Here is a 25526-nt window from a genome sequence, read left to right on the forward strand (position 1 = left end):
CAATCTTTTTGTATCTACTGTAGTATTGAAAATTTACAGGAGAATAGGAAAAGACATATTAACCTAAAGGAGTTTTCACCCTAAAGAACCAAAAAGTAGCAAAGAAAAAAAACAATAATTCCTTGATACTTTTAGACGTCCTCTGCAAATTTGCAAAGTTTCAAAAAAGTCGGAACTTTCAGGTTGTGATATTTCCTTGCGATTGGATAGAAAACCATGAAGCTTCATTAAAACATATACAGACAATATTACTCGATTTTCATTTGTTATGAAGTTATAGCATAAGTAATTACTAGAAGAGTAGCTGATATGTAATTATTTTATTCTTGCTAATAGACACACGCATTAAAACTATTTGTCTTCCATTTACTTTCACTTTATTTTGAAATATTATATCGTAGCAAACATCCAATATGGCCGCCCTTGGTAATGATACATTGCCATACAATGAACATTCCAAATCAACTTCCAGAATATTTTGGATCGACCTAAAGTTTGCTAGTGGATAAGCTTAGCTAAAAGTGTAATATTAAGACAGTGTGTTCTAATTGCCGCAATAATGTTACAGTAGTTATTAATGTTTACTATAAATAAATATTTATTTTCATCGAAGTTACAGGGACAAATAATATTATCTGAAATAAACATGAAATTCGTCCACATTGTTTTTACATTCTTCCTCATTTTGAATCAAAAACAGTCAATTGCACCAATTACATGTAATTAAAACGCGTGAAATTACTTCATAACATGCGAAGATATTTAAAAAAAAAATGTTATACTGCAATTACCTCGATGTTTCGTCGTTTTTTAACGTCATAATCAAATAAATCTTCGATACTGGGCCGACATATACCTCGTTCCCGCTACTGAAATCTTCATCAGAGTGTGTTAGCTCCCTTCTAAGATGAAATTTCAGCTTGATGTCAGTGTCAATTAGTTATCCGCTCGAGTGACGCATGAAGTTTGACCTGAATCGCGGAAAAAGTTATGAAAACATGTTCTAGAGCTTCAAATAATTCACTTTGAATCCTGAGGGAACTGAGTGTACCTACGTATAAAGCACGAAATTTGCATGGACAGAAAAACATTTCCTCGCAGTCATTTCAAAAGCTTCTTATAATAACATTCCTTCTACGCTTCTTCTTGAAACATACAGAAAGTTGGTCGAATGAAGAATACCGTGACTTCTACTTATTCGTAAATAGCAGAAATTGCGACACTAAGAACCATTCGTAAAACAAAAATTTTCGCCGGCTTTTCTGATATTTTCATACATTTGGACTTTGTACTTGTTAACCAAGGAAGACGAGTTAAGTCGTCATTAACATTCGATTATACGTTTCGAAAATTCTCAGTTGTCTTCTCTATTTACCCAAAGATTTTCACACGTGATTGCATTATACATCTATAGCAGCGTAAATTATAATTCATTTTTGCACGAAAATGAAACTTTTCACATCCAACAGATATTCTTCCTATCCTTTGTGATGAACTTTCTCAATATTTCTGTACCGATAGTAAGTAGAAATTTCCAAATAAAATTTCTCTTATGATCAAAACATTCAGGTCCATGACTTTCTTACGTTTTCACCTGTTCATTGGACGATTCTTTGACTACAAACACCCATATGGACAAGATTGAAGATGAATAGTAGTGATTTAATAGGACCATAGTCGAAGAATCACCCAGTGAAGAGGTTAGGTCAATTTAGAGAGGTTAGGTTACATTTGAAGAAGTTAAATTTCGTTGTTCATCAGAAAGATTTTATTTCGATATTTTCGTGCATTATTAGTAGAAAAGCACTGGAAAGTTCGTCTCAAAAGAAGGAGGAAATCTACCGGATCGGGGAAGTTTAATCTCGTGCAAAAAGTACACGCGCCACTTGCGTCGACTTTCCGTCATCGGTATCAGCCAGAAACGAGTCTTTCATAAGTTTTAATGAGTCTTCTTGAAAAGGAGGACCAATACCGGGGCGACCTATTACTTAGATTTTATTTCCAGGCCGTTCGAACAAATCCGACAGCGGAAGCTCTTCATCTCCGCTGGTAATCATGTCGCAATTATTCCTTGGAACTATCGTTATAATCGGTTCAGAGTTCGATTAAGATTCTGATGGTAAGTCGATACTATCTTTGGAGAAAATAGAGCACCTATAATCAGGCTTCGTTCGTCCCGAGATAGGTTTCGTGATTTAACGTTTTCAATCTTCACTTTTGCATAAATATACGTATAAATAGGTAATTGTTAATTCCAAATTATTAATTATAGATATTTTATTTTTAAATATCGGAAGTTTTTATTTCTTTTTTACAAAAAAAAAACAGATCATCCAACAAAATAAAATATATCTCAACGATGCAAACGGCTGTACGATATAACCTAAAAAATGTTACAGGGACCTCGCGATTATTGACAGATTATTGATCGACGATTATTGTCCAGGTGTCATCCCAACCACTGGAGGGGGGGGGGGGTCGTGAAACCCGGCAAACGCATACATTGTTGCCCCGGTGCGCCGAGGCGGCTTTTCCCATTCACGAGCCGACGACTAAACGTTGGGAGCCACAAAAAGGTTACATTCCCGGGTGTTGGTGAGACAATACTCATACAACGATAAAGCGTTTTAATTTTTGGTTCTTTATTAATGAAATTTTTATGAACATATTGGTGAGATTTTTTTGATTAAAATAATAAAATAAAACAATAAAAATATGTAGTCACGTTTAAAAAAATTACATTGTTATTATTAAACGTGTTTAATAAGTCGTGTTTATAATTTATCAGAAGCGATAATGAACGAATATGAACTGTTAGCAATTTCTACATGAGTAAATATGATCCAAATTATGTCGTATTTGGTATCATTTTAATCAGAAAAAGCTCACCAATGTACTAGTAACAGTTTCATGAACAAAGAATCAAATATAAAAAAGTTTAATCGTTGCATTAGCGTTGTCTCGCTGATACCCGCGAATGTAATCTTGTTTTCGCTCGTAAATGGGAAGCTGTCTCAGCGCGTCGGGGCAACGATGGACTCGACGGACGAAGCGGGGGAATGTACGACGATTAGTCGAAGCGTTCAATCGTCAGCGAATGCCCAGAGAGCTGCCAACGAATCGAATGTAGCTGGAATCACCTCCAGTCACACGTATTCTTATTATTGGCCGAATCGGTACACACACAATCGGATTGTGTGGTTGGCTATAATGTAACCATTGGTCGACGAGAGCGTCGCAGGCGAGTTACCGGGGCTCGAGCTTCGGAAAAAAATGTATTCACGAGGGTCAGAAGCGTTTCGCGTAGTCCACGATTATTGTTCCGGATCTGAGTTCGGGACAATAATCGCGAGGTCCCTCTATTATCAATCACTCATTCGAAAGTGAAATAATTTGTTTATAACGAATGTGCTTGAAACAGATTGAAAATAAAGGAAATTTTGTAAGCAGAAATGATATATAATCTTTGAAAATTAATAGTATAGCATGTCAGGTGTGTAGTTTTATTGTACGCGTTAAATAATGTATGTATTGAAAGAACAAATATAGCCGCCATCGATAAGTACGCAATCAAACATTCCAATCCAATTTTTTTTTTTAATTTTACACTGATCGAGAGTACAGCATTGGATTAATCTGATCAGTTGAATAGTACATTTTCAGGCTCCTCTGTCCGAAATTATTCGAGTTAAAGAACGTTTATTACTTACAAGGAAGGTTTCCCAACCCGGAGACGCTGATTTCAATGAAACTTTGTACGTTTGTTAAACAAGCAAAAATAAGGGACACGTATTTTTTTTATCGCCTAACATTCACTTTAAGGGGCTGGAACCACCGCTCAAAGTTTCGACACAGAAATACTATCTCGAAAACCGGAGGAGATACATGAAAACTTCTAATGGGCGAGTTTTATGGTTTTTCGTGTACAATAATATGGTGCTAAAAACTTGTCCAAAATACAATTTGTTTATAACAAAAAATGACGAGCGTTTCATTCCAAATCCATTGGTATATATACATATATTTATGAAATTACCTCCTATAGTTTTGCAAATTTTTATTATTATACATATATCCCGTGCGCACGCCCGCTGACAAGGAAGGTTTCTCGACCCACAGATTCTGATTATAATGAAACTTTGTGGGATTGTAGAGGGCATTCAGTTATCAAGGAGCCATTTTTTTCGGCTGACATTCACTCTAAGGGGATGAAATCACTTTGAGGGGAGGTTTCGCCTCCTTAAAGTGAATGTTAGCTAATAAAAAAAGGTGTCCCTTTTTTTGCTTGCTTAACAAACGTACGAAGTTTCATTGAAATCGACGTCTCCGAGTTGGGAAACCTTTCTTGTTAATTAACATCATGAATGTTCAAAGTGATCAGATTACACGACTCATCCGATATACGTGAAAATGTCGAACAATTAAAGTCTAGTACCTTAGAAATGATCTCTTTAGTCGGTGAACTTCTCAACCTGGTTTCTTTCGTTCGGAGATTATACGCAGAAGGTACTGGAATTAAGATTGACATTGGATTCCAGAAAGATTTAAATTTAATTTTTATTAGCGCCGTTTAGACGGCCACACATTTGAGGTTTAGATAGATTTTATTAACGAGATATAGTTTGTATTAATAGACAGATATGAATCTCTATTAACAGGAGAATTAAATCAATTATGTAAATAGCACACACATCCATTAATGCATTTGCGAGAGTGTAGTGGTTAACGAAATGCTTGGTCACGTGAATGTATGTAAGTACACTTAAACTGTGTAATAATGTATGTAGCATAAAAGTAAAGTGGCCTAAACAAGATCTATTATCCAATTAAACCACATTTTTAGATTATTATCAGCTAATAAATCATATAAAAAATTGCATGTATTCTACTTGATTCATTCAAATACGTCTAATACCCGCAAAATAAGATATGTAAATTTTTGTCTGTACTTCCCACTGCTTACCTTGTCTTGTGCACATATTGAGGTATACTACTTGTGTATTAAGTTGCTGAATCTATTGATTATTATAAAAAAAGGCTCAGATTACTAACCTAAAATTGAATCTGAAACTTATTTCGGGTTCATATCGATCCACGTTACAATTACATGGCACCACTATCGAAAAAGAGGTTAGAATCAATCCGATTAACTGCGGTGACAGTTACGCGTCGTTACCGCAGAGTTCAATTTACATTCAAAACGCGAAAATCTAAATATCCATCTGAAACTGAAAATTGCATATAACCCAGACGATTTTCATAACCACCGGTTCAAATGTTAGATAAATATTTGGTCTAGAAGAGAACGATTTTCAAATTGCACTGTGTGCGCCACCAGTAAAGGGATCTCTGGAAACAGCCACTGAGGATACTTTGTCACCGCGCAACAACCGCGCGGAATTACGTATGGTAAATGGAGTACTCGAGGAATAGATAGTCCAACAAGACGGGTTTCCCAGTGTCGAAGAGTATTTTATCGTGAACTCGCGTTTCCTGTATCCGGTCTCGTATCTGAATTCGTACAAGTGTGGAGCACCTGCGGTACGTGGTGAGATGCTCCCTTTTATGCGGAACGAAGCCATCTCGAGCGGAAGACTCTCGATTCGGGTTTATGTTCTAACGCGATTTCTTGCCATCTAGATGGAGATCATTAAGATATCGATTACTTAGTGATACTTATTGATATATTGATAATACCGTTAAGATATCAGCTTATCGATAGTATCGTTAATATGTATATCGATTAGTTATCGATAGTTATTGAAGTATCGATAATACATTAAGATATCGAAAACTTATTGATACTTGTTGACATATCGATAATATCTTTAATATATTCATAAGTTATCGATAAATATTGATGTATCGATATTGTTGTTAAGATATCGATAGTATCATTAAGATACCGATCACTTATTAATACTTATTGACATATCAATAATATCGTTAAGATACTGATAGCTTATCGATAGTTATTGATATATCCATAATATCGTTAAGATATCGATGTCTTATCGATAGTTATTGATATATCGATAATATCGTTAAGATAAGGCAAACATGAGTGATTACAATGCCATGCATTAATAGAATGGAACATATAATGAATTTATTATTCAGATCTATTTATTCTTATTCGAAAGTATTACAGAGAGCATATTACTGGATTTCGGCTGTAACCTCTTTGTCAGAAAGAATCTGTCATGTTTTAGAAAACAATTTTTCACTTGGACTAGAACTTGCTGATATAGATAAATATTTGACAGTCATAGTCATACGCTTTAGTGAAATTGTAGCTTCTTCTGTATTATATCACGTCACTGGATTACATTTTCCAATAATTACACTTGAGTTTAAATATCTGTAATAATGAATGTCATCTATTGTACACGTACACGTCATATAATTTATGTAATAAAACTTTAAATTGGATCCAACTTATAACTATCTTAACGATATTATCGATAACATTGCATTATTATCGATATCTATCGATAACGTTATCGTTAACAACACCTCTTAGCTCGAATCTTGGGGATATTGGCAGAATGGGGATATCGGGCGTGCAGCTTTAAGTTCATTGAAGTAAACTCGGCCAAGGGTTCCATTGGACACTTGAACTTCTGCGTTAATTAGTCAATTTAATCACCCCTTATTCGACAGGTTTGGTTCGACAACGCGGGACAGAATTGTACAAGGTACAAAAAATTGCTTGTCACAGCTCTCAAAGTGGTATTTATATGTATATTTGAATCGATGAACGTCGGCTAGAAAATTTAACGGAAAATTAATTTTAAAACCGAAATTGAAGATCGTATTCTTGTTGAATATTTATATAGTCTTTGCGGCGAAAGTTTCAGAAATTTAAATGTATTGTTCATCATTATGTATAATCAGTTCTACCAAATATTATCTAGTCAAATGGATACTCTCATTCGGAGAAATACTAAATACCCATTAAGAAAAATTCTGACGACTTTGACGAATAAGTTCTTTGCATATGTATATAGTGGAGACCAGAAAGAATTTATTAAAACGATTATGACATGATTTCTAGGAACAACATACAGTATAATGATTATTTGTTTGCTTACAATGTTTACATAATCATGGTTTGGTTTTTTGAATGGTTAAATATGTTGCTTAAGCAGCATAAAGTTTTCAGTTATCACAAGAATTCATATCACAAAGAGATTAAAACTACTCTAGCCAGAAAATTTTCTTCCGTTCTAGAAAAAAACTGAACTATACCTATTAATAGAAATCGTTAATTAATGCACCATTATCCCGTCTGTATGTACGAAAACTGCTATCAAACGATTGTTCATTTATTGTTACACACTATCTAATTTTCACTAAAAGCTTCTTTCACTCTGCCCACAATCAGTACTGTTCACGTCAAAGCTGTCAACACGTTAACTACAACAGTGAAAAGGGCCGTACGTAGCCAGACACACTTTATTTCGTTTATCAAGTCATAAATCGTCGAAAATATATGCGTTTAGTTAATAGTGACTGTTTATCTTGTTTGGAATTATATTTCGATATTAATTTTATGTAAAAATTTTGTAACGGCATTTGAATAATTCAGCCTCTTGACAACGTTTCCATTACGAGTTACCTTATAGTTGGCAGTGAACGTATTAAAAAGTGAAATCTTTCTTCCTTAAACACTTTCTTTAATTACAGACCCAATTAACCTAACATTCGTTGCTCGTAATTCATTTGCACGTATATTATAACAAGAGGCACGTATATACACCAAAGGCTGACTCGATCTAGAATCAAAAACGTTATACACCTCGAATAAAAAACAGACTATTGTCCATGAGGCGAAAAAAAAACCATTCTACCTCGGTGCTAACTGCGTCAGGTGTGTATATATAAGCTTCTCTGACGGTCCGCAAATAAAAACGCTTTCAGCCCACTTGACCCACCTTGTTAAAATCGCCCGTTCGCCTGGCAAAGATAAGGGGATCAATTACTCACTTTTTCTGCTAAGTCATCGTCGTGCTTTTCAGACAGCAGGACAATCCGAGCGCCGACCCGAAGGGCAGACGATGGAACAAAAGGGCCTTCCAGAGGCGGAGCAGCGAGGTCGAAGTCCATCTGCACCGCACATCCTTAATGGGATCCCAAGGTCACGCGGCCGTTGACGGACCGAAATCCCCGACCCCGTCCAGACGACGTAGTTCCAGCATAGCGGTGGCCAGGCCAACGCCGGATTTGCACAGGTAATTTCTTGATCTGTGTCTGTTGTTTTTATAATTATTTGTTGTTTCTTAACTTCTAATACACTCACCGATTTAGATATTGAACTACATTAATACAGATATATACATATATGTATATGCAGGTTGTCCCACCTAACTCTACCACCCTTAATTATTCTCTTATTTGTCACGGTACAAAAAAATGGTTCGGGAGAAGGTTAGTGCATTTTAGGGGGGAAATTGGGCTATGAGATTGAAGGTCATCTCGAGGTCATATCTTCTGAGATTTCTCTAATAGTAACGTTTTCTTAAATGGAATGCCCTGGTTTTTTATTTGCCATTACAAAGAGGAAATCAAAACGTATCCAACAATGCATCACACTATTACCTTAAAATGACCTTAGGCTAAAAATTGCGCACGCAATTGGTCGAGGTGGAAGCTCACAGAAAATGAATTGCAGAAATAAAATAAACCCCATAATTAGCAATTATTGTGGTATATTTTAATTCGAATTACACTAAATTACAAGCATTTCGTCCAAATTCAATTGTGCATCATAATGATAAGCGCGATATGTGCATATGCATGGCAAATAACATATGCATTCTTCAAAAAATACAAAATAAAGAATATATTCTTAGATCTTTCTAATCACAAAACCAATTTCTGAACCGGTTCCATTGCTTTATCTGTATTCTATAAAAATATATGCACTTGCATAAACATCCAAAGTTTAGTAATAATTCTTTGACGATAAATGTCTTTAACATTTTCAGTAGTAATACAATGAGTGATGCATTGAAAAAGGTCGTACGCAGCGAGACACACTTTATTTCGTTTTTTCAAATCATAAATCGTCAAAAATATATGCGTTTAGTTTATAGAGGCTGTTGGTCTGGGTTGAAATTATACTGCCACTTGCACTAGCCACTTTGCAATGCACGTGTCACCTATATTTGGATGACGTCGGAGTTAAAGAGTATTGATTGTATTAAGATTATTAATATTTAAGAGAATAATGTTTAAATTAACGTTTATAGCGTTGTCTGGTACTGTACTGTAACCCTCTGTAATCTATATTCACACTATATCGACTAGGAGGACCAGACGTGAAACTGTTCTGAATGAAAAAAGGAGCAAACGAAAGTTTAACAGAAACTCTAGCATCCAATTCAGTGGGTCAACTGATTCGCTAATAGTAATAACCCGTCCTATAGAGGTTTAAGGGGCTATAAACAGTAAATATATAAATGTTATATAATTATCAGACCGCGAGTTTTGATGCAAAATGAGAATTTACGTACCTAATTCATAAAGACACGAACAAAAGTAGGAATTTCTTTCTTCCCTTAAGTATCTTATCAATAGGTTAAGGATAATATGAAAGTTATGCCTTTTATTGTATATCACAGAGCCTTATGAGCTACAGAGACATAAAATCCGCAGTTTAATAACTATAATAAAAGTAATCATAATATTAATAGTATTACGCCCAGCTAGTTTCGAGAGTACATGTCACCAGTGGTTAGCTGTTTTTTGTCAAAAATTAAGTAATTATGATTTTTGCTATGGATGTAAAAAAATTCTTTTAAATTAAATTGGTCCACTCCCAGATAACACGTGAAGACGCCTATGTTACAGCTATTTTAGGCCTAAGGCGCCTTTCAGCCGTCTTGGAGACGTCATTGGGCATCGTGTGCTATCTACGCTGCGGAAAAAAAAGCATTGTCATTTGTTTGATAATAGTCAAACTATTATTTGACTTCAAAGTTACACTGGATGCTAGAGGGTTAACGAGAATAGAACTAATTCTTGAAGAAGAAAACTTATGAAAGACCTGATATTTACAAAATTAAAATAAGAGCATTACGTAACATTCATTCTGTTCTGTTTTCACGAGTTTAATGTTTTCTTTCGTCCGTATCGAATTGGTATTTGTATGCTAGACTATTGATCCATTTCTCTTACAGTTAATTTTGTAATATTCTGTTTGAAATTTTTAGAAATTATTTTTGAACTGTTGGAGACAGTACACTGATGGTTAAAAAGGAAAGAAATATATAATTTTTCGAATTGAAAATAATAGTGATGCTGCCAAATATATGATTCACGCAATCTTCTGAATAATATATTGCACTTGTTACTCTATTAAAGGTTAATTCATTTATTTACATGATCCACTAAACATTTTGTGGTGTTTGAAAACGGCCATTAAATCTGTCCAGTGGCGGTTACAATATAATTAATGTGAGATATTAACTTGACTCGTTTCATAACAATTCTAATATTATTCAGTGATTGAAACCAATTTTAGTTAATATAAATTCTACAATATAAACATTAAGATAATCAAATTGTATCTTAGTGTACTATGAAATATTAAGTATTACTGTTTATATAATGCTGATGTATGCAGAATTCAACTATTGCAAGTCAAGGACAACATTTCACATGATTTCTTTTTTCTTTTTCAAAGGAAAATAGTGGGACCTTTTTTACGTCAAAGTATCACACAGTTAAGTTTCTGCGTCAAATTTATCGCTGGGTAAAATTATTTTTTAATTCGAACTTTTTGTACGACAATATTTACACGGTTATTCACGTGATTACTCGTTCAATCACTTTTACGTGTAAAAAGAAGAAAGTTAAATTAGTTTGAAACTTTTAGAATTACTCGTACTTTCTTATGCAAATACTTCTCAAAGACCTTTCTATAAACATAGATTATAGCGGTATCGACATGAAAAACAGTTCCCCATTGTCTTATAAAAAGTTCTCGCGTAAGGTCTTTTTTACTTCCCTTAGCGTACTTTCTCGTCAGAAGGACTTTTTCTGACAATTGTCGGTCATTTTAATATATTAGAACTCCTAATACATCGTATGTACAAAGAAATGCAAGAGATTAGATTTTTAATGCTCATAATATTATACAAGTAATAGCTAGAAATAATATTTCTAGAGAAAAGTACTTAAATAAAGCAGTTTGTTCAATTTGGTAAATAGTTCCATTAATGTAAGCTAGAAAATGATTATTATTTTATTTATTATATCTACACATTTTCCATGAGTTTTCTTAGTTACTTTAGATATCAGTTAATGTATAACTACTTGATAGTTGACATTCAGTTAGTCGTAGTGTTATTTTTATTAAAGTACAAAATCCCAACCGTTGCTTCATTCACTCTTATTCTCAACTTTAATTTAATACTACGTAAATCAACACGTATTTAAACATGTTCATCTATTGTATATGTATGTATTATTTGAATATGCAATATTATACATAGTCCGCTCCCTAATTTCTTATTATTCCGATCTGTAACATACGAACGAGTTTCTTTAACACAGAGTGTCCAAATAGGTACAGTGCTGTACATTAACACCACACGTTACACTTTTTCCTACAGCAAATGTTGTAAAAGTCACACCCAGTAGAGTCTAGTCCACAGTAACTTTTAGGAGACTCTGCACAATATAATACAAAATGTAATGAGATTGTTTCTCTAAGAACATTTATTACCTTCGAAACCACAAATCAATATTATCCATCTCAAAATGGAAAGCTACATACAGCCTGAAACGTTGTTCCCGCTCTTGGAAACAGTGCTGGAAGTCGTCAACTGGAACTGCTTTCAGTTGTCCTGTCATAACCTTTTGAATGTTGCCCAAAATTCCAAATTAACTGATCTAAGATGATCCAAGAGTCACGTGAAGTCAGATCAATGGAGTGAAGGGTGCTGTGGACCTTCATGAATATCCACATTAGCCAAAAATTGGTTCACAGAGAGTAGACTGTGAAAGAAAGCGCTGCCACGATGCAGCATCCAAGAAATCTCTCTGCAAACGAGATTTTAATCAATAAGAGTATTTGTAGTAGTTCTATAGCCGCCCTTACTCTCTTGATCCGAGTCCACGTGACATCATCCCAGCATTACTAGGCAAATTCTCACACGAGGGAAACACATGATGTCACATTACCCCCATTGCCAGTCTACATACGTCATTTGCTCTCACTATCTATACCCTTTTCGTCCACTACCATCCGACATTTTCCTTGTTTGCCTTCGATCTGGTAACGCTGCTTCTACTTATTTCTAAAAATCAAAACCCATCGCAAGGAATCGTCATCTTGGATCTAAGGACAACATCCAAAAGCTTCTAACAAACCAACAGAACGCAGCTCCAGTGGAAGACATCCAACACTGTTTCCAGGAATGAAATAGGACTTCCAGCACTATTTCCAGCAATGGAAAGACCTCTAACGTTGTGAACGACTTGAAAAAAAAAATCTATTTCGAGAGACATATCAATTCGTAATTGAGGAGCCAATAAATATTGTTAGAGAACCAAGTCCCATTACTTTTTAGACACACCTCGCATAATACAATGCTATAACCATACTCCCTTCTGTGGATAATGTAGGTTTCTGCAAGCAGAGGCTGGCCCATGGGGTCACTTGTCGCCCTCGCCAAGGAGTCCCACAAGGACCCCAGCGATCAGTCCTGGGGCAGTGTCCTCCTCGTCACATTTAAGTCCAGGGGCCAGTCCAGGTGGACCGAGTCCAACCAGCCCGGCTGGACCAGCCGGTTCAACGTCTGGATCACGTGGCCCAGGACCGAGGCAATATCGTGGCAGGACCAGCAGCATGCCGGCGGTTCCACGGCACAGGGTGAGTAATTATTTACATGAGCCGCTTCCCACGGCCTTGATAATTTCCCGCTGTGCCCTACCTCCTCGTAGAATGTCTCTGCAATGCCTGGACAAAAGCTCTGTTCACTGAGAGGGGAAGCGATATTGGCAACGAAATTGGCCGACGTTTAACCCAGTCTCTGGCATTTACTCGATAAAAATTGGACTTTTGCCCTTTCTGATATTAACTCGCGCCAGAGTGACTTTTCGGCTTGTTCTTTTCGATATTTTGCAGTTTTATGAAATTCTGGGAAATACCAGTAAGCGACGAGTGTGTTTGCTTAAATATACCGTGTACTGGGAATATTTATTGCATCGGATGAATATTAAACGCGTTATCATTTATATACATCTTTCTTGTTATCGGTACAGCCTCTGATCATGGAATTAGGGCTATTCATAAGCTTCGACATCTTTTGTGTTTTCAATATAATTAAAAGGACTGAACGGAATTTAATTAGAACTGTTAACTATCAACATATTAGACACATGTTTACGTGTTAATGATTTACGGTGGGTAAAAAAAGTATTCGTACAACCCTTAAAACAGAACAACTCTTTCAAAATTGGACGAAATGACTTGAGTTTCTTTGTGAACATAGAAGGATTAGTGTACTAAATGATGTAACAGAATGTTGAAAAAGTTGCAATTGGTCGGAATCGCGAAGAAAATAGTAAAGGTCGCTTTTTGCGACGTTTGTATCTGAGATTGTAATTAAAATTTAAGGAATACATTGCTTAAATTTATGTTAGTTGTATGCATGCTACAAATTTCATCGAAATCGGTTAACGTTGTTATGAGATACAAACGGTTAAACATGTTGAAATTCGCAGTTTTTCGCGACTTTTGACCTGCAACTGTAGTATATCTAAAGATTCTTACATATTTCCAGTATTAACCGATTTCAATAAATTCGCATTATCTATACAATTGACATTAATCTTCGAAATGTATTTATTAAATTTTCATTACAGTCCAGACAAAAAGTTGTAAAAAACGATATTTATTATTATCTTCGACACTCTGAAAAGTCGCAAATTTTTCAAAATTGTTTTAACACGTCAATTAGTAAATTCATCCTTCTAACTTCATAAGGAAACTCAAGTCACTTGATCCAATATTGAAAGGGTTGTTCTGTTTTAAAGGGTGTACGAATACTTTTTTTACCCTCTGTATATATCATTATACATGATATCTCATTATTTATTACTATTGAGTATTTATTTTGAGAGCGATACAGTGCGTGACGGGCGATTGAGGATCGAGCAGATGTTTATGCTAGAGTATGAATACCAAGTGTAATGTGACTGTTAACTGTTAACTTACTGTTTGAAAAAATATATTTTAGATATTTGACGAAATAATCAAAACATAAAGAACAAGGTTTATACTACTGTTCAATAATAAACATGGCCGAAAATATGTCCTTTTTACGAAACATCACATTTTGTTTATACAGACCAGATGTCCTGATACTTACGAGCGATAGTGTATCAATTACATGAACAGAGTATGAGACTTTACAATTCTGTTCAGAATAGAGTAAAAGCATCGTTAAACTTTATGAAACTTTTTATTATATTAAATTGTGAACAATGGCACATGTCACAAATAGATCATATTTCCACGTTAATAAGAAGTTTTCGTCGTCTCTTTGATTTTTCTAAACCTGTGTCTGCCACAGAAGTGAAGTGACGAATGAATGACTCGTGTTAGATAGTTTCAAATCTTGCAAATTAGAGATGATAGAGACCTCGAAGTCATTAATGAAGGTTTAAACGGAAGGAAGAATCGAAAGACATTTTAGCTTGATAGGAATGATTATTGGCAAGTTGTCGATATTCAGGATGATAGTGAATGACAAGCCGGTATATTCTATGTTTAAGGGGATCTAACATTTAAACACCGTCTGCTTGCTAGTTAGAAACTGTTTTTAGATCTTACTAGCTAAAAATACAATACAAAGTAATGTTTAACAATCGTATCTTAATTCAAAGAATGGTTCAATAATAATTAATAAAAACTTATGTTATAGGAACTTTGGTTATTTATGAATCACACACTAAAAAACATTACCTTATTATTAGTGAAATTGAAAAATGAATTTAAAGCGCTGTTTCGTAACAGCATTTGGAAGTTTATTCTAATTTTCTACTTTGAACTATCCTCGATGTACTGATATTTTTTTATTTACACATATTCTACAAGTTAACTTCTTTTAATTACATCTCGCAATTAATATTTCTTAATATTACTCTGGAAAAATAGTCCTTTATTCTGTGACTAATTTAACATATAAATAACTGTCTATAACTTACATACATTGCAGTAAATATTCGATATCACGGTAAAAAAAACAATATAAGTTACAACTTGAAAGACAACTCCAAAGTTAATTAAGATATATATTCGTTTTCGGTTTCAGATTCGATTTGTTTAATCGATATATTCGTCGGCAAAAATTTCTGTTCTTTCCAGTCTACGAATTGTTTCTTCAGCTTCTTTATTAAGTAAACTGTGACATTAAGAAGCAACTATTCTCCGACTATTTCTCATTATTCTCCTCATTAGAAAAGCAGGTTGAGCACGACCCCGCTTCAAGTTCGCAAATTTTCATTCTCTGCTAGTGAAAAGCCTGGGCAAACTACTTCTTCGTTTACAATGGAAACACGCGTTTGCAACAAGATCAATAACGTTCCGGTTTCATTAATTTCCGGAACTGTTGCTGTTCCTACTCCGAAATGCTCGCTGCGTGATGCCCATCGAGAATTCGTCGTAACGCATTGTCGACGGGAGGTTTTATTAGAAACCTGTGAATTCGATTACATATTGCTTTTATTTCTCCCAGTGAAATAGTAACACTTCGCATAACCTCAGAAAAAAAGGAACCAAGAAAGGAAACTATTACAAAATATAAGAACCGCCTTTGTAATAATATATTATAAAGTAATTTAACATATCGTGTTCTTATTCAAATTATTATTTCATAATGGCATTTCTCATTATGCATATAATAACACAATATAAAAAGAGTATAAGGATATTTGTAACTTTTTTATACAGTAAAACTTAATGGCACATATGGAAATTAAAGAATACAATTTCTGTACGTATGGGAAGTTTTTTCACTTAATATTTACTTAATATTTACTTAATATTTACTTAATATTTACTTAATATTTACAAATATTTAAAGCGACAAAATTGCAACTTCTCTTAATATCAGGAGAAATTGCTAGTATCGTAGAATCAAGAAAGAAAAGTCAGTGTAGAATGTATAAAACAGTAGACTCTGAAAAAATGGTTATAAAATTATATTTCATATTATTACTTAAGAGAACGTTATTATACAAACTTATTTTCTTCATCATTTTATAACATTATACTTCGTATTATTACTGAAAAAAACGTTATTACAGAGAATTACCTTCTTTGTTACATATGTTACTAAATAAAACTCAAATATTATTGAAATCAGTATGTTTACGGCTCTCTCTCATACAATAAACTTCAACAAATTTTTTAATTCTTCTATTATTTACTCACAAACATTTTAAATGTAATTAATTAAAACTTATAGAAACTATGACGAAACTAGTGGAAAAAACCATAATTACAGTAATTAATATTCGACCATGTAAAGTGAGATATATTCAAACAAAAAGTCAATTAAAAGTCATAATTTAGATTGTATTTGAAATTGTGTCCCAAAATATCAGAAAGATCTACAGACGTCAGACTTTTCAAACAATGCTGCATACAAGTGCATAGATCACGTGGATGGCGTTTGATAGACACGTGGCATTAGTGATGCTAGCGAAGCACTAGCAATTCATAGCATGTGCCAGAGAGTTTCTTGAAACGTTCGCCGGCAATCCCGCGATGAGTCCGATCGCTCCGTGGTTATCAATCGTTCGAAAACTTTCAGCATGTGTCGAGAGATCGGAGAATACAGTGAAAAATTTGAATCTCCGAACTCAGGAAACTCGAATGATTTCCGAAGTAGGTACGTATCTCCACTCTGAGAAAATTGAAAATTATCAGATCGCTCACTGTCGTATTATCCGTCGTAAAATAATACGGATAACCCATTCAACCCTTGGACCAGTGTGGAATTGCGTAATGGATGTATGAAGAATTTTTCCAATCATATTTAACCGATTGTCGAGATGTACTTGAGATTATTTCTTTCTTCAATCAATACTATTAGATTGGATAGTTAAAAGTATAATTAACTTGTGTGATATATGAATGATTATTTATAAGAATTAAAATAAATATAACGTTGTGGAAATGGAGAATGTGTAGAATATAAATAGTCAGTTTAAATTCAATTTCTATTTCTAATTTAATAGAGTAGGGATAACTTGGGTCAGAAGATTCAAAAATATATAGCGAAATGTTATATTTGTCTTTAACATTAATTGATTTGTAAAATAATCTACAATATTTATTCATAAATTGATCTATTTTATTCCTACGAATCTCCTGATTTTCGAACGATCGCTTTTCCAACGCCATGTATATATTTTGAGAACAGGAATTTTTCCACTCCACGTTTTTACATTTCAACATATAATACCATATAATACAATATAACGTAATATAGTATAGTGTAAAATGTATAATAAGTTAAAAATCAACTGAAATTCCACTAAAAACACCTTTATAATTTCAGTAATTATTGTAAAAGAAAAAATCTGAAGTCCGTCATTTTGATAGATTTGGTAGTTCCGATGATACAGGAAGATTCTACATGCCAAAATAATACAAAAATCAAGAATAACAAAATTCCGTTGAAGGCTTTGTTTCCTAGTTATTAATTGTCGAAAATGCGAGTGAAATAGTCCTAGCGCGACTGATTGCCACTGTTGCCAGTGCGCGTTGTAAGTAGAATAACCCGTCGCGTCAGACATATTCACCCGGCATTTTAGACAATTAATAACTGAAAAACGAAGCCGTTAACGTAATTTCGTCATTCTTGATTTTCGTCTTATTTTGGCGTGTAGAATCACCCCTTAAAAGTTCCCGACAACAGTAATCGAACACTCTGTACACTAGGGTGGTGCTTATTTTAAAAAAGTGTATTTTTTTACGGGGCACCGTGTTAATATGTCAACTGTTATAAGTAAGTAATATGGTATTTGTTTCATGTTGTTCAGTTAAATATTAGTGGGTGTTACAAACCATTGAATTTTGTGCTTTTTAGGTGCAATTTTCTTGTCGACATATGTATTTTCATTTTTCAACGCATTTATTTATCATTGGAATATTATTACAAAATAAATTTGTGAACCAACAACTTTTGAAGAATAGTTAATTCACATTTATAAAAATCTATTTCGTAAATAATATCGTTAGAGGATATTTTTCTTCGATTTGTTTGACTAATAACAACAAACACTGTTATAAATACTTTCTAAATTCCATTCTCAAATTTATAAAGAGTGTATGGATTCGCCGTTCAAAATATTAATAAATGAGTAATAACCTCTAAAATATTGTGAAATGTAATGAAAATTTAAGCAGGCTCGTTTCTCGGCATAAAGGACAAAATGGTAAGGTGCCCAAGCAATATTTTAAAAGTTTAATTTTAAGCACCGTCCTAAGAAACATGAAGAGAAATTGATCAATTGTTTTAGACCTTGGAAGAATATTGTATACCTTTATATGTCAAAATAATTTTTTTTTTATACTCAAAAACAGTATTTTGAAAAAAAAATTTTTTGTTATTACTGTGAACATTAGAGAATTAACAAATACTCGAAGACAATTAAGTAAGAATAATAGTTTAATATCAATATCGAACGTTTTAATGTCGACAATCACAATACAAGGAGCGGAAACAATTGCACTCGAAAATGGTGGACACCAAAGACCGTTTTACAAAAGGACATATGGACAATGGCACGCCGACGCGCGACAGTTCACCCTTCGATTTCGAGGGCAAAGCCGACTTTGTGACCGCCCCTCGTCACGTTCGCGCAGTCGACGTTGCAGGACAAAGACACAGTGACGGTGTCGTCCAATTTCTGTTGCAAGCTCATGCCCAGCTGAAGATCCGTGTTGAATTTGCACCGGAATGTCGATCTCTCGTCGATGTTGTATTTCGCCGCCGCGCCCACGGTGCTATCCTGAATCCCGCCGTTTTTCGACACGAGACCGTTGACGGCCGTTTCCCAATCCTCGTTTACTTGAAACAAACGGAAAAACACTTGATTGTCACGTAATTTCAACTGTGCATCGCCAAATAACACATACCGCTCGAATTATTGGATCGTTGCACATGAAACGGGCGATTTGACGTTACTTCGATGAATGAAAATTATTAATATAGCTCTTTTCTTTAGTGGAAAATTACACAGTGTATTGTACTTGTTGGAAGGTACTGTGTGATGTTACAATAAAATCAATTATATTGAGCACTAATGTTAATTTAGATAAAGAATCAAAATTCGGGGTAAGTTTGGCCATTTCCTCCACGTGCATTAACCCTCCGAGCACGGTCCCTGGGTCACGCGAGAGCGAGAGCGACATGCACACAGTGACAGAGTCACGAGTGGGGACACGCGGTCTCGAGAGCGACAGGCACGCAGTGACGGAGCTGTCGTGTAAATCGCATAGCGACCGATGTTTGTTTACATGCGAACGACCGGGCCAAGACGCCGCAGAATATTAACTAATAAATATAATTTGTTTTATAATTCACAAGATTTTTATTCCAGTTAGTGTAATAAGAACCAAGAAAATCGAAATGTAATGTGGAACCAGCTAATCATTACATTGAATACATGGTGACGGTGGCTCGAGCTCGAGCAGTAATATCGTTGAGGGTCTAGAGCTCGAGCTATACTCGCACTGAGTTAGGACAGTTTCGGTGAGGGCCTCGAGCTCGAACCTCGCCGTCGCTGTGTAGTAATAGAATATCGGTGTGGGGTCAGAAATGTCATAGGGACCGGTGACCATGTTTCCGTGCTGGGATGGTTAAAAGATGGCTTAAATAACTAAATTCACAAATGATCTTCATTAGGATGCATTTATGTTTCTGCTAAAATAAACACTATCTAGCGATGACAACATTTGACAGAAAAATGGTAGATAAAAGTGTCTTGGAAGAATCATCTTCGAATTCAGTATAATAATTATGTAATGAATGTAACACTAGTATTTCGATGAAAAACATGTAAGTACAGAGTTTATATTTAATCTTATCTAATAAAATTCGTATAATGTTAAAATAAAACGATTACTAGTTGATAAACGATTATTAGTTGATACCTATTAGTAGACTGCAGATTTCATGGATGATCAGTTTGACCATTGTGAAGCTTTCAGTAAAGTTCAATGAAATTGTCGTTTACGTTAGAAAAAGAGTCAGGAATAGTTCGTATTAGTGTACAGTTGTCACGTATGTGCACACGTCGCTAATTAGGAACTTCGTTCATTGCGCAATGCACGTATTGTACGAATTTAATTGGGTGTTCGTTTACAGCTTACGCGGCAACGAACGGTACAGTTGCAAACCGTAATTGGAAACTCCCACAATGAACGCCCATGCAATTATGCATCGTCATTTGAACCCACCAACTGATAACTGTAATAACCTTCGCACGTTGTAACTTTATTCCCCTTCAGTTCAGATTGACAATTTACTTCGGGGATTTCAAGCTTTAAGTAGCCATTTGATGAAATCTTAACAGGAAAATAAGTATACCAGTCAAATATTTTGAGACTGGATAAATCTTTTATACCCCATCAAGTTCAAATGAAATATAATATTCAGCTGGAGACGAAACAAATTATTTTACTTTACTTAAAATAGTATTATATTGACCATTATTTTACTATATTATTAACCCTCCGTGGGAAAAAATAGTTTTTCACACTCCGTAGGCAAACTGGGTCATTATGTCCAAGCTTAATGTTTTTTGTTTTAGGCTCTTAAAAACATCTGAGAAAATCCTGGGATACTCAACAAAGCCTCTACTACATTACGCAATCGTTCTTCAAATCAAACGTTTAAAACTGTTTTCAATAAAAATAGAAACTCTAAAGAAAGTCCGGGTAAATTGGGAATTCGATTGGGTCGTCAACGACCCATAACCCCCAGAGGGTTAACTGACTAACAAAAATACGCAAATGCTATAACGATTATTATATTCGATCATGATGGACAGAAATATAATGACAAAATCGAACAGGAATATTATTTACGACTCCACTGAGTATGTTAAATAACGTAACTGATTGAACTGTGATTTTATGATATCCAAAAAACACAGAGGTTTTTTTTGAAGCTGCCACAAAAAGGGTTACCTTTAATGTTCAAAAACTACAGTATATTTCATTTCAGTCAGACGTTCTTTTTGTAAATCGTTTTGCGTAATATCACGATATACTATTTATTCCATGTCACGTTACCATTAATCAAGGCGAACGATCGAAAAATTCCATATGCTGATTCTAAAAGTCACAAGAAACAATCAGTATCTTTCGTGAAAAAGATAACGTAAACACATCCGTTCGCCTACACTTAGGCGTATAATTTCGCGAGAAGATACGCAGTACAATTGAACACAGACGAAAGGAAGAAAACCCGATAATGGAAAATGGAACGATCAAAAAGATGAGATTTCGCATCCGACCGCCAGAAAAACTTAACTCGTTAGTCCAAGGTTATTTTCACCCTTTGCCCGTTTATTTTCGTCTTGATAGATGCGTAATATATGTCGTTCCACGCGCGAAAACCTCAGGATTATAAAACATGCACCGGTGGGGAACGATTGATCATTTAGGGTGGCTCCCACAAATTTTTAATAATTATAAATTTAATTGAAAAGTTAACAGAACATTCTTAAAAGCTTCAACTTTCGATTGCTACCAAAAAATCGGAAGGTCAACCATAAAATTATTGAAAAAAAAACTTTATAAAAATGTCTCTTTAACACGAGACTTATAGAACTGCAGTTGATACTGAGAAGTTAATCATTTCTTATTTAGTTACAGAAAATGACATTTTTATACAAAATTAGGTGGTTATAGATTGTTTTGCGAAGATTATGATGGCACGGAAAAAAGATACGTTAACGATCAAATAAAACTAAAAATTAAGATCAAAGTACGGAAACTTAGGTTTCAATGCGTTTGGTACAGTAGACTCACATTAAAGTAGCGGTAAGAACGCCCCCACTCACACGCATTATTCACACACGTGCGCACACCCCACTATCGATCGCCATTTGTAATAAAAATTCTAATCCAATTGGTGGATCGACCGAACGGCCACGAGATACTGCGTATCCATTGGCTCACGTTAAAGTAACGTTTCCAGGAAAATCCCGCCTCGAGAGACCCGCACCGCTACTTTAACGTGAGTCTACTGTAGTACCTTCTACGCATGTATGCTATGAGCGTCAACGTCGCTTGTTTTCCTTGGGTTTGTTCGACGACCTCCCCAATTTTTTTTTTAAATTAAAAAAATGAAATATTTGTTACAATAAGGAAAAAATGTTTGTCTTTTCCACTTATTTGTAATTTTTTTCACTTAAGTAATTTGAAATAGTTTAAAACATTAATCATTCAAATTAAATTGGTAAAATTGCTAAAAATTATAATACGCCATCTGGAGTCCGAGCTAGATACGACGCTAAATGCGGAAGCTACCTTAATCGAGAGACTTCGGGCGACAGAGGGATAAATAAAGATAAAGAGACCTCTTCGAAGCTATGATATTAACTGTATATAAAAATAATGGCCATCGCGTTTAAGTTGGCAGTGTGCATGCGTGTTTAATTGGATTCGAAGATCCAGCAAAAACGTAGGTGCCGCACCGTACTCTCTGCTACAAAACAATGCCAAGCCATATGTTACTTGTCGTACTGGACAGATAATATTGGAACTTCGATGGTAAATTTTACCGTACTCGGACTGTTTTCCCGATATTGCTCGTTCAGATTTTTCATTTATTTAAATGGATGCAACATAGCCTTCTGGAAAAAAGTTCCGAGATGAGAAAGATATTCAAAAATGGATGGATGATTTTATCAACGAGAAAACGAATCATTTTATCGTCAATTCAACTTCTGCCAGAGAAATGCCAGAATGTTATAGATTATGAATGAAATTTATTTCGATTAATTAACCCCCCGTTGTCGCACTTCCTTTATCAAACGTAGTTGTCACACTGGGTTAATTTAATCCAAGCCAATATTCAATCAGCTGTTGCTTAAGAGTTGTTGGTTAAATTAAGTCGAAAAAAATTCTGAGATGAAATTCGAACATTGTACATTATATTTTCATGGTTAAAACTTAACATTTAAAACTTTCTCGTGTTTAAAATAATTCTTGAATAAACGACAAAATTTTGAAAAAGTTTTTTTAGGAAACCTGGAATTTCTGTACTGTATGGTACCAGTAGTACAATTTTCAATGATTCCCCAAAGATATTTTTACTTCAAAGCTAAGTTCTGGGTCAATTTGACCCAGTGTGACAATTGGGGTTAATATTGTAAGTTAAGGGGTCCGAATTTCATATCCGTGCCTAAGCCCCTCCACCACCACCACCCCCTCTACAATGTTGAGTGGAGTAGCCTAGTGGCAATTTTGTAAACTTATATTACATATGATTCTAATAAACAGGCAGAATTAATCAAAGCTTTCATAAATTCCAAATAAGTTATGGAAGTTTGTTGTTTTACACGCAGTGCACTATAGTGATTACTTATATTTAAAATCAGATTTCAGTATTTAAGGTAAATGAGTTTATCACGTACTTTTTTGCTTAGATGTAGTTTATGTCTTTGTGTTCATAACGTGAAGTGACAATCTTGTTATGTCACTTATAGGTCAGAATCGATAATTATACTGAAAAAAGACATTGTGCCTAATTTCTCCCCCTGTGCTGGTCTTAATTTCACCCCGGGGATACCTGTGCTTTATGTGGTAATCTGTTTTCGAGCGACGTAAAAGGAGAACAATGGATTAGATATATTGGATGCTTCAAATGGTGCCATGAGCTGTGTGAATCTAAACCTCAAACAAAGAAGTTTCTGTGCAATTACTAGATATGATATTCTTTAGTTTTTGTTTCATTTTTACTCGATACAAACGTTATATCTATATTTTCACAAACAAAAAATTTTATAAACATAAAAGTCATCTATAAAATTTATTTCAACCAACTAAAAGCTGTTTCAGCATTAAAACTAGGAGGGACAAAATTAGGAACACTTCTTTTAGAAAGTGATAAATGCATCTTCTTGCATTTCTACTTCTGATTTTGTTTGAATGAACTTTTTGACAAGAGGGGTTCGTAATTAAGGTTTTAAAGTGAATATACAATCAGACGTGAAATTTGGATCTCTTATCCTGCCGCTTCAAAATTATTAATAAAACTATTCGACTAAAGAACCGCCATTATTTTCGTATACATACACCTAATAATTTCGAAGTAACTTCCCGCGCGGTAATTACGAATATCGATTACCATGAGAATGGCGCGTGGGACCCGCAGGGGCCAAAATGGTTGCGCCTCGAAATTATGCGCGCCGCGCTGATTCTGGGTACACGTCATCATCCCCGCGGCTGTCAAACGAATCGAAATTACGTTGCCACGCGCGGTTCACAGTATGTATCATCATCCCCTTGGTTCTTGTGTTCTCGAGGAAAAGTTGGCCTGATTTCGGATCGAATCGTTTCGTTGTTTCATCAGTATGCGAGGCCATGTGATTCCGCAATCAGATCTACTGTCGACCGTTGCCGGGAATTCGTAATGAAAACGGACTCACATAGAGTGCATTTTCCTAGAAATATCGGGTTCAGATGAAACGCGATGAATAAAGATAGCTCGGACACTGCATAAAGTATTTGTGAACAACAAAAATACATAAATCGAAATCCCATATCGCACACGCGCCGCTAGACAACTATCGCGAGTCGACAGAACGTGATTTTTTAGAAGAGCAAAAAAAACTTACTCATCGCGTGGCATTTTATTCGAACTCAATTTTTTAAATTATTTTCAAATTCTAGTGCCAAAGAACTTGACTGGTGCTTCACTTTTAATATTTAACGCGAATTTTAATTACAATTTTGTGGAGTTAATCGCTTTGGCAAAAGAAACGGCTCATGTATTAAAACATAGCAACACTAGCGCCATCTGGCTTAAAGTATTGTACTTCGACCAGAGTTGGGCAAAATGTAATCTAATTAGAATGTGATTGCAATGTAATTGCGGGACGATTATAATTACAGTATAATGTTTATTGTAAATTTAGTACAATTTACATTATAGTTAATTACAGTGTGATTGTAATTGCAATTGGCTTGCAATTACATTGCAATTACATTGTAATTGTAATTTGGATTTTATAATTAGATGAAAATTTGCCCAACTTTTACTTTGACTTATGGCATTTTTCTGGATGGTGAATCTACAGTGTAGAAGACACTTTACGCAATAAAATGAAAATGAAGTGGAATATTCGAAGTCATTCGAAGATGGCCGACTATTTCTTACTGTTAGACAGATGATGTGCACTTCTAAACATTTTGTAAAAGGTCTTTTGTCACTGCTCGTGAAAAATGTGTATTTTTCAAATGACATTAATGTTAGTACACAATT

The 25526-nt window shown here is 34.7% G+C and overlaps 1 protein-coding gene across 1 annotated transcript in view; it reads left to right on the forward strand.

Annotated features, from left to right (window-relative positions):
* LOC107193526 (GTP-binding protein RAD-like) overlaps positions 1-25526 on the forward strand; it is a 90101-nt gene that overhangs the window by 3587 nt on the left and 60988 nt on the right. The window contains exons 2-4 of the mRNA XM_015582992.1: positions 8022-8234; positions 10691-10729; positions 12637-12883. Of these exons, the coding sequence (XP_015438478.1) occupies positions 8022-8234; positions 10691-10729; positions 12637-12883 (499 nt within the window). The remainder of the gene's footprint in view (positions 1-8021; positions 8235-10690; positions 10730-12636; positions 12884-25526) is intronic.

Source organism: Dufourea novaeangliae, unplaced genomic scaffold (genome assembly GCF_001272555.1).
Source record: "Dufourea novaeangliae isolate 0120121106 unplaced genomic scaffold, ASM127255v1 scaffold6, whole genome shotgun sequence".
In the NCBI taxonomy this organism is placed as follows: domain Eukaryota; kingdom Metazoa; phylum Arthropoda; class Insecta; order Hymenoptera; family Halictidae; genus Dufourea; species Dufourea novaeangliae.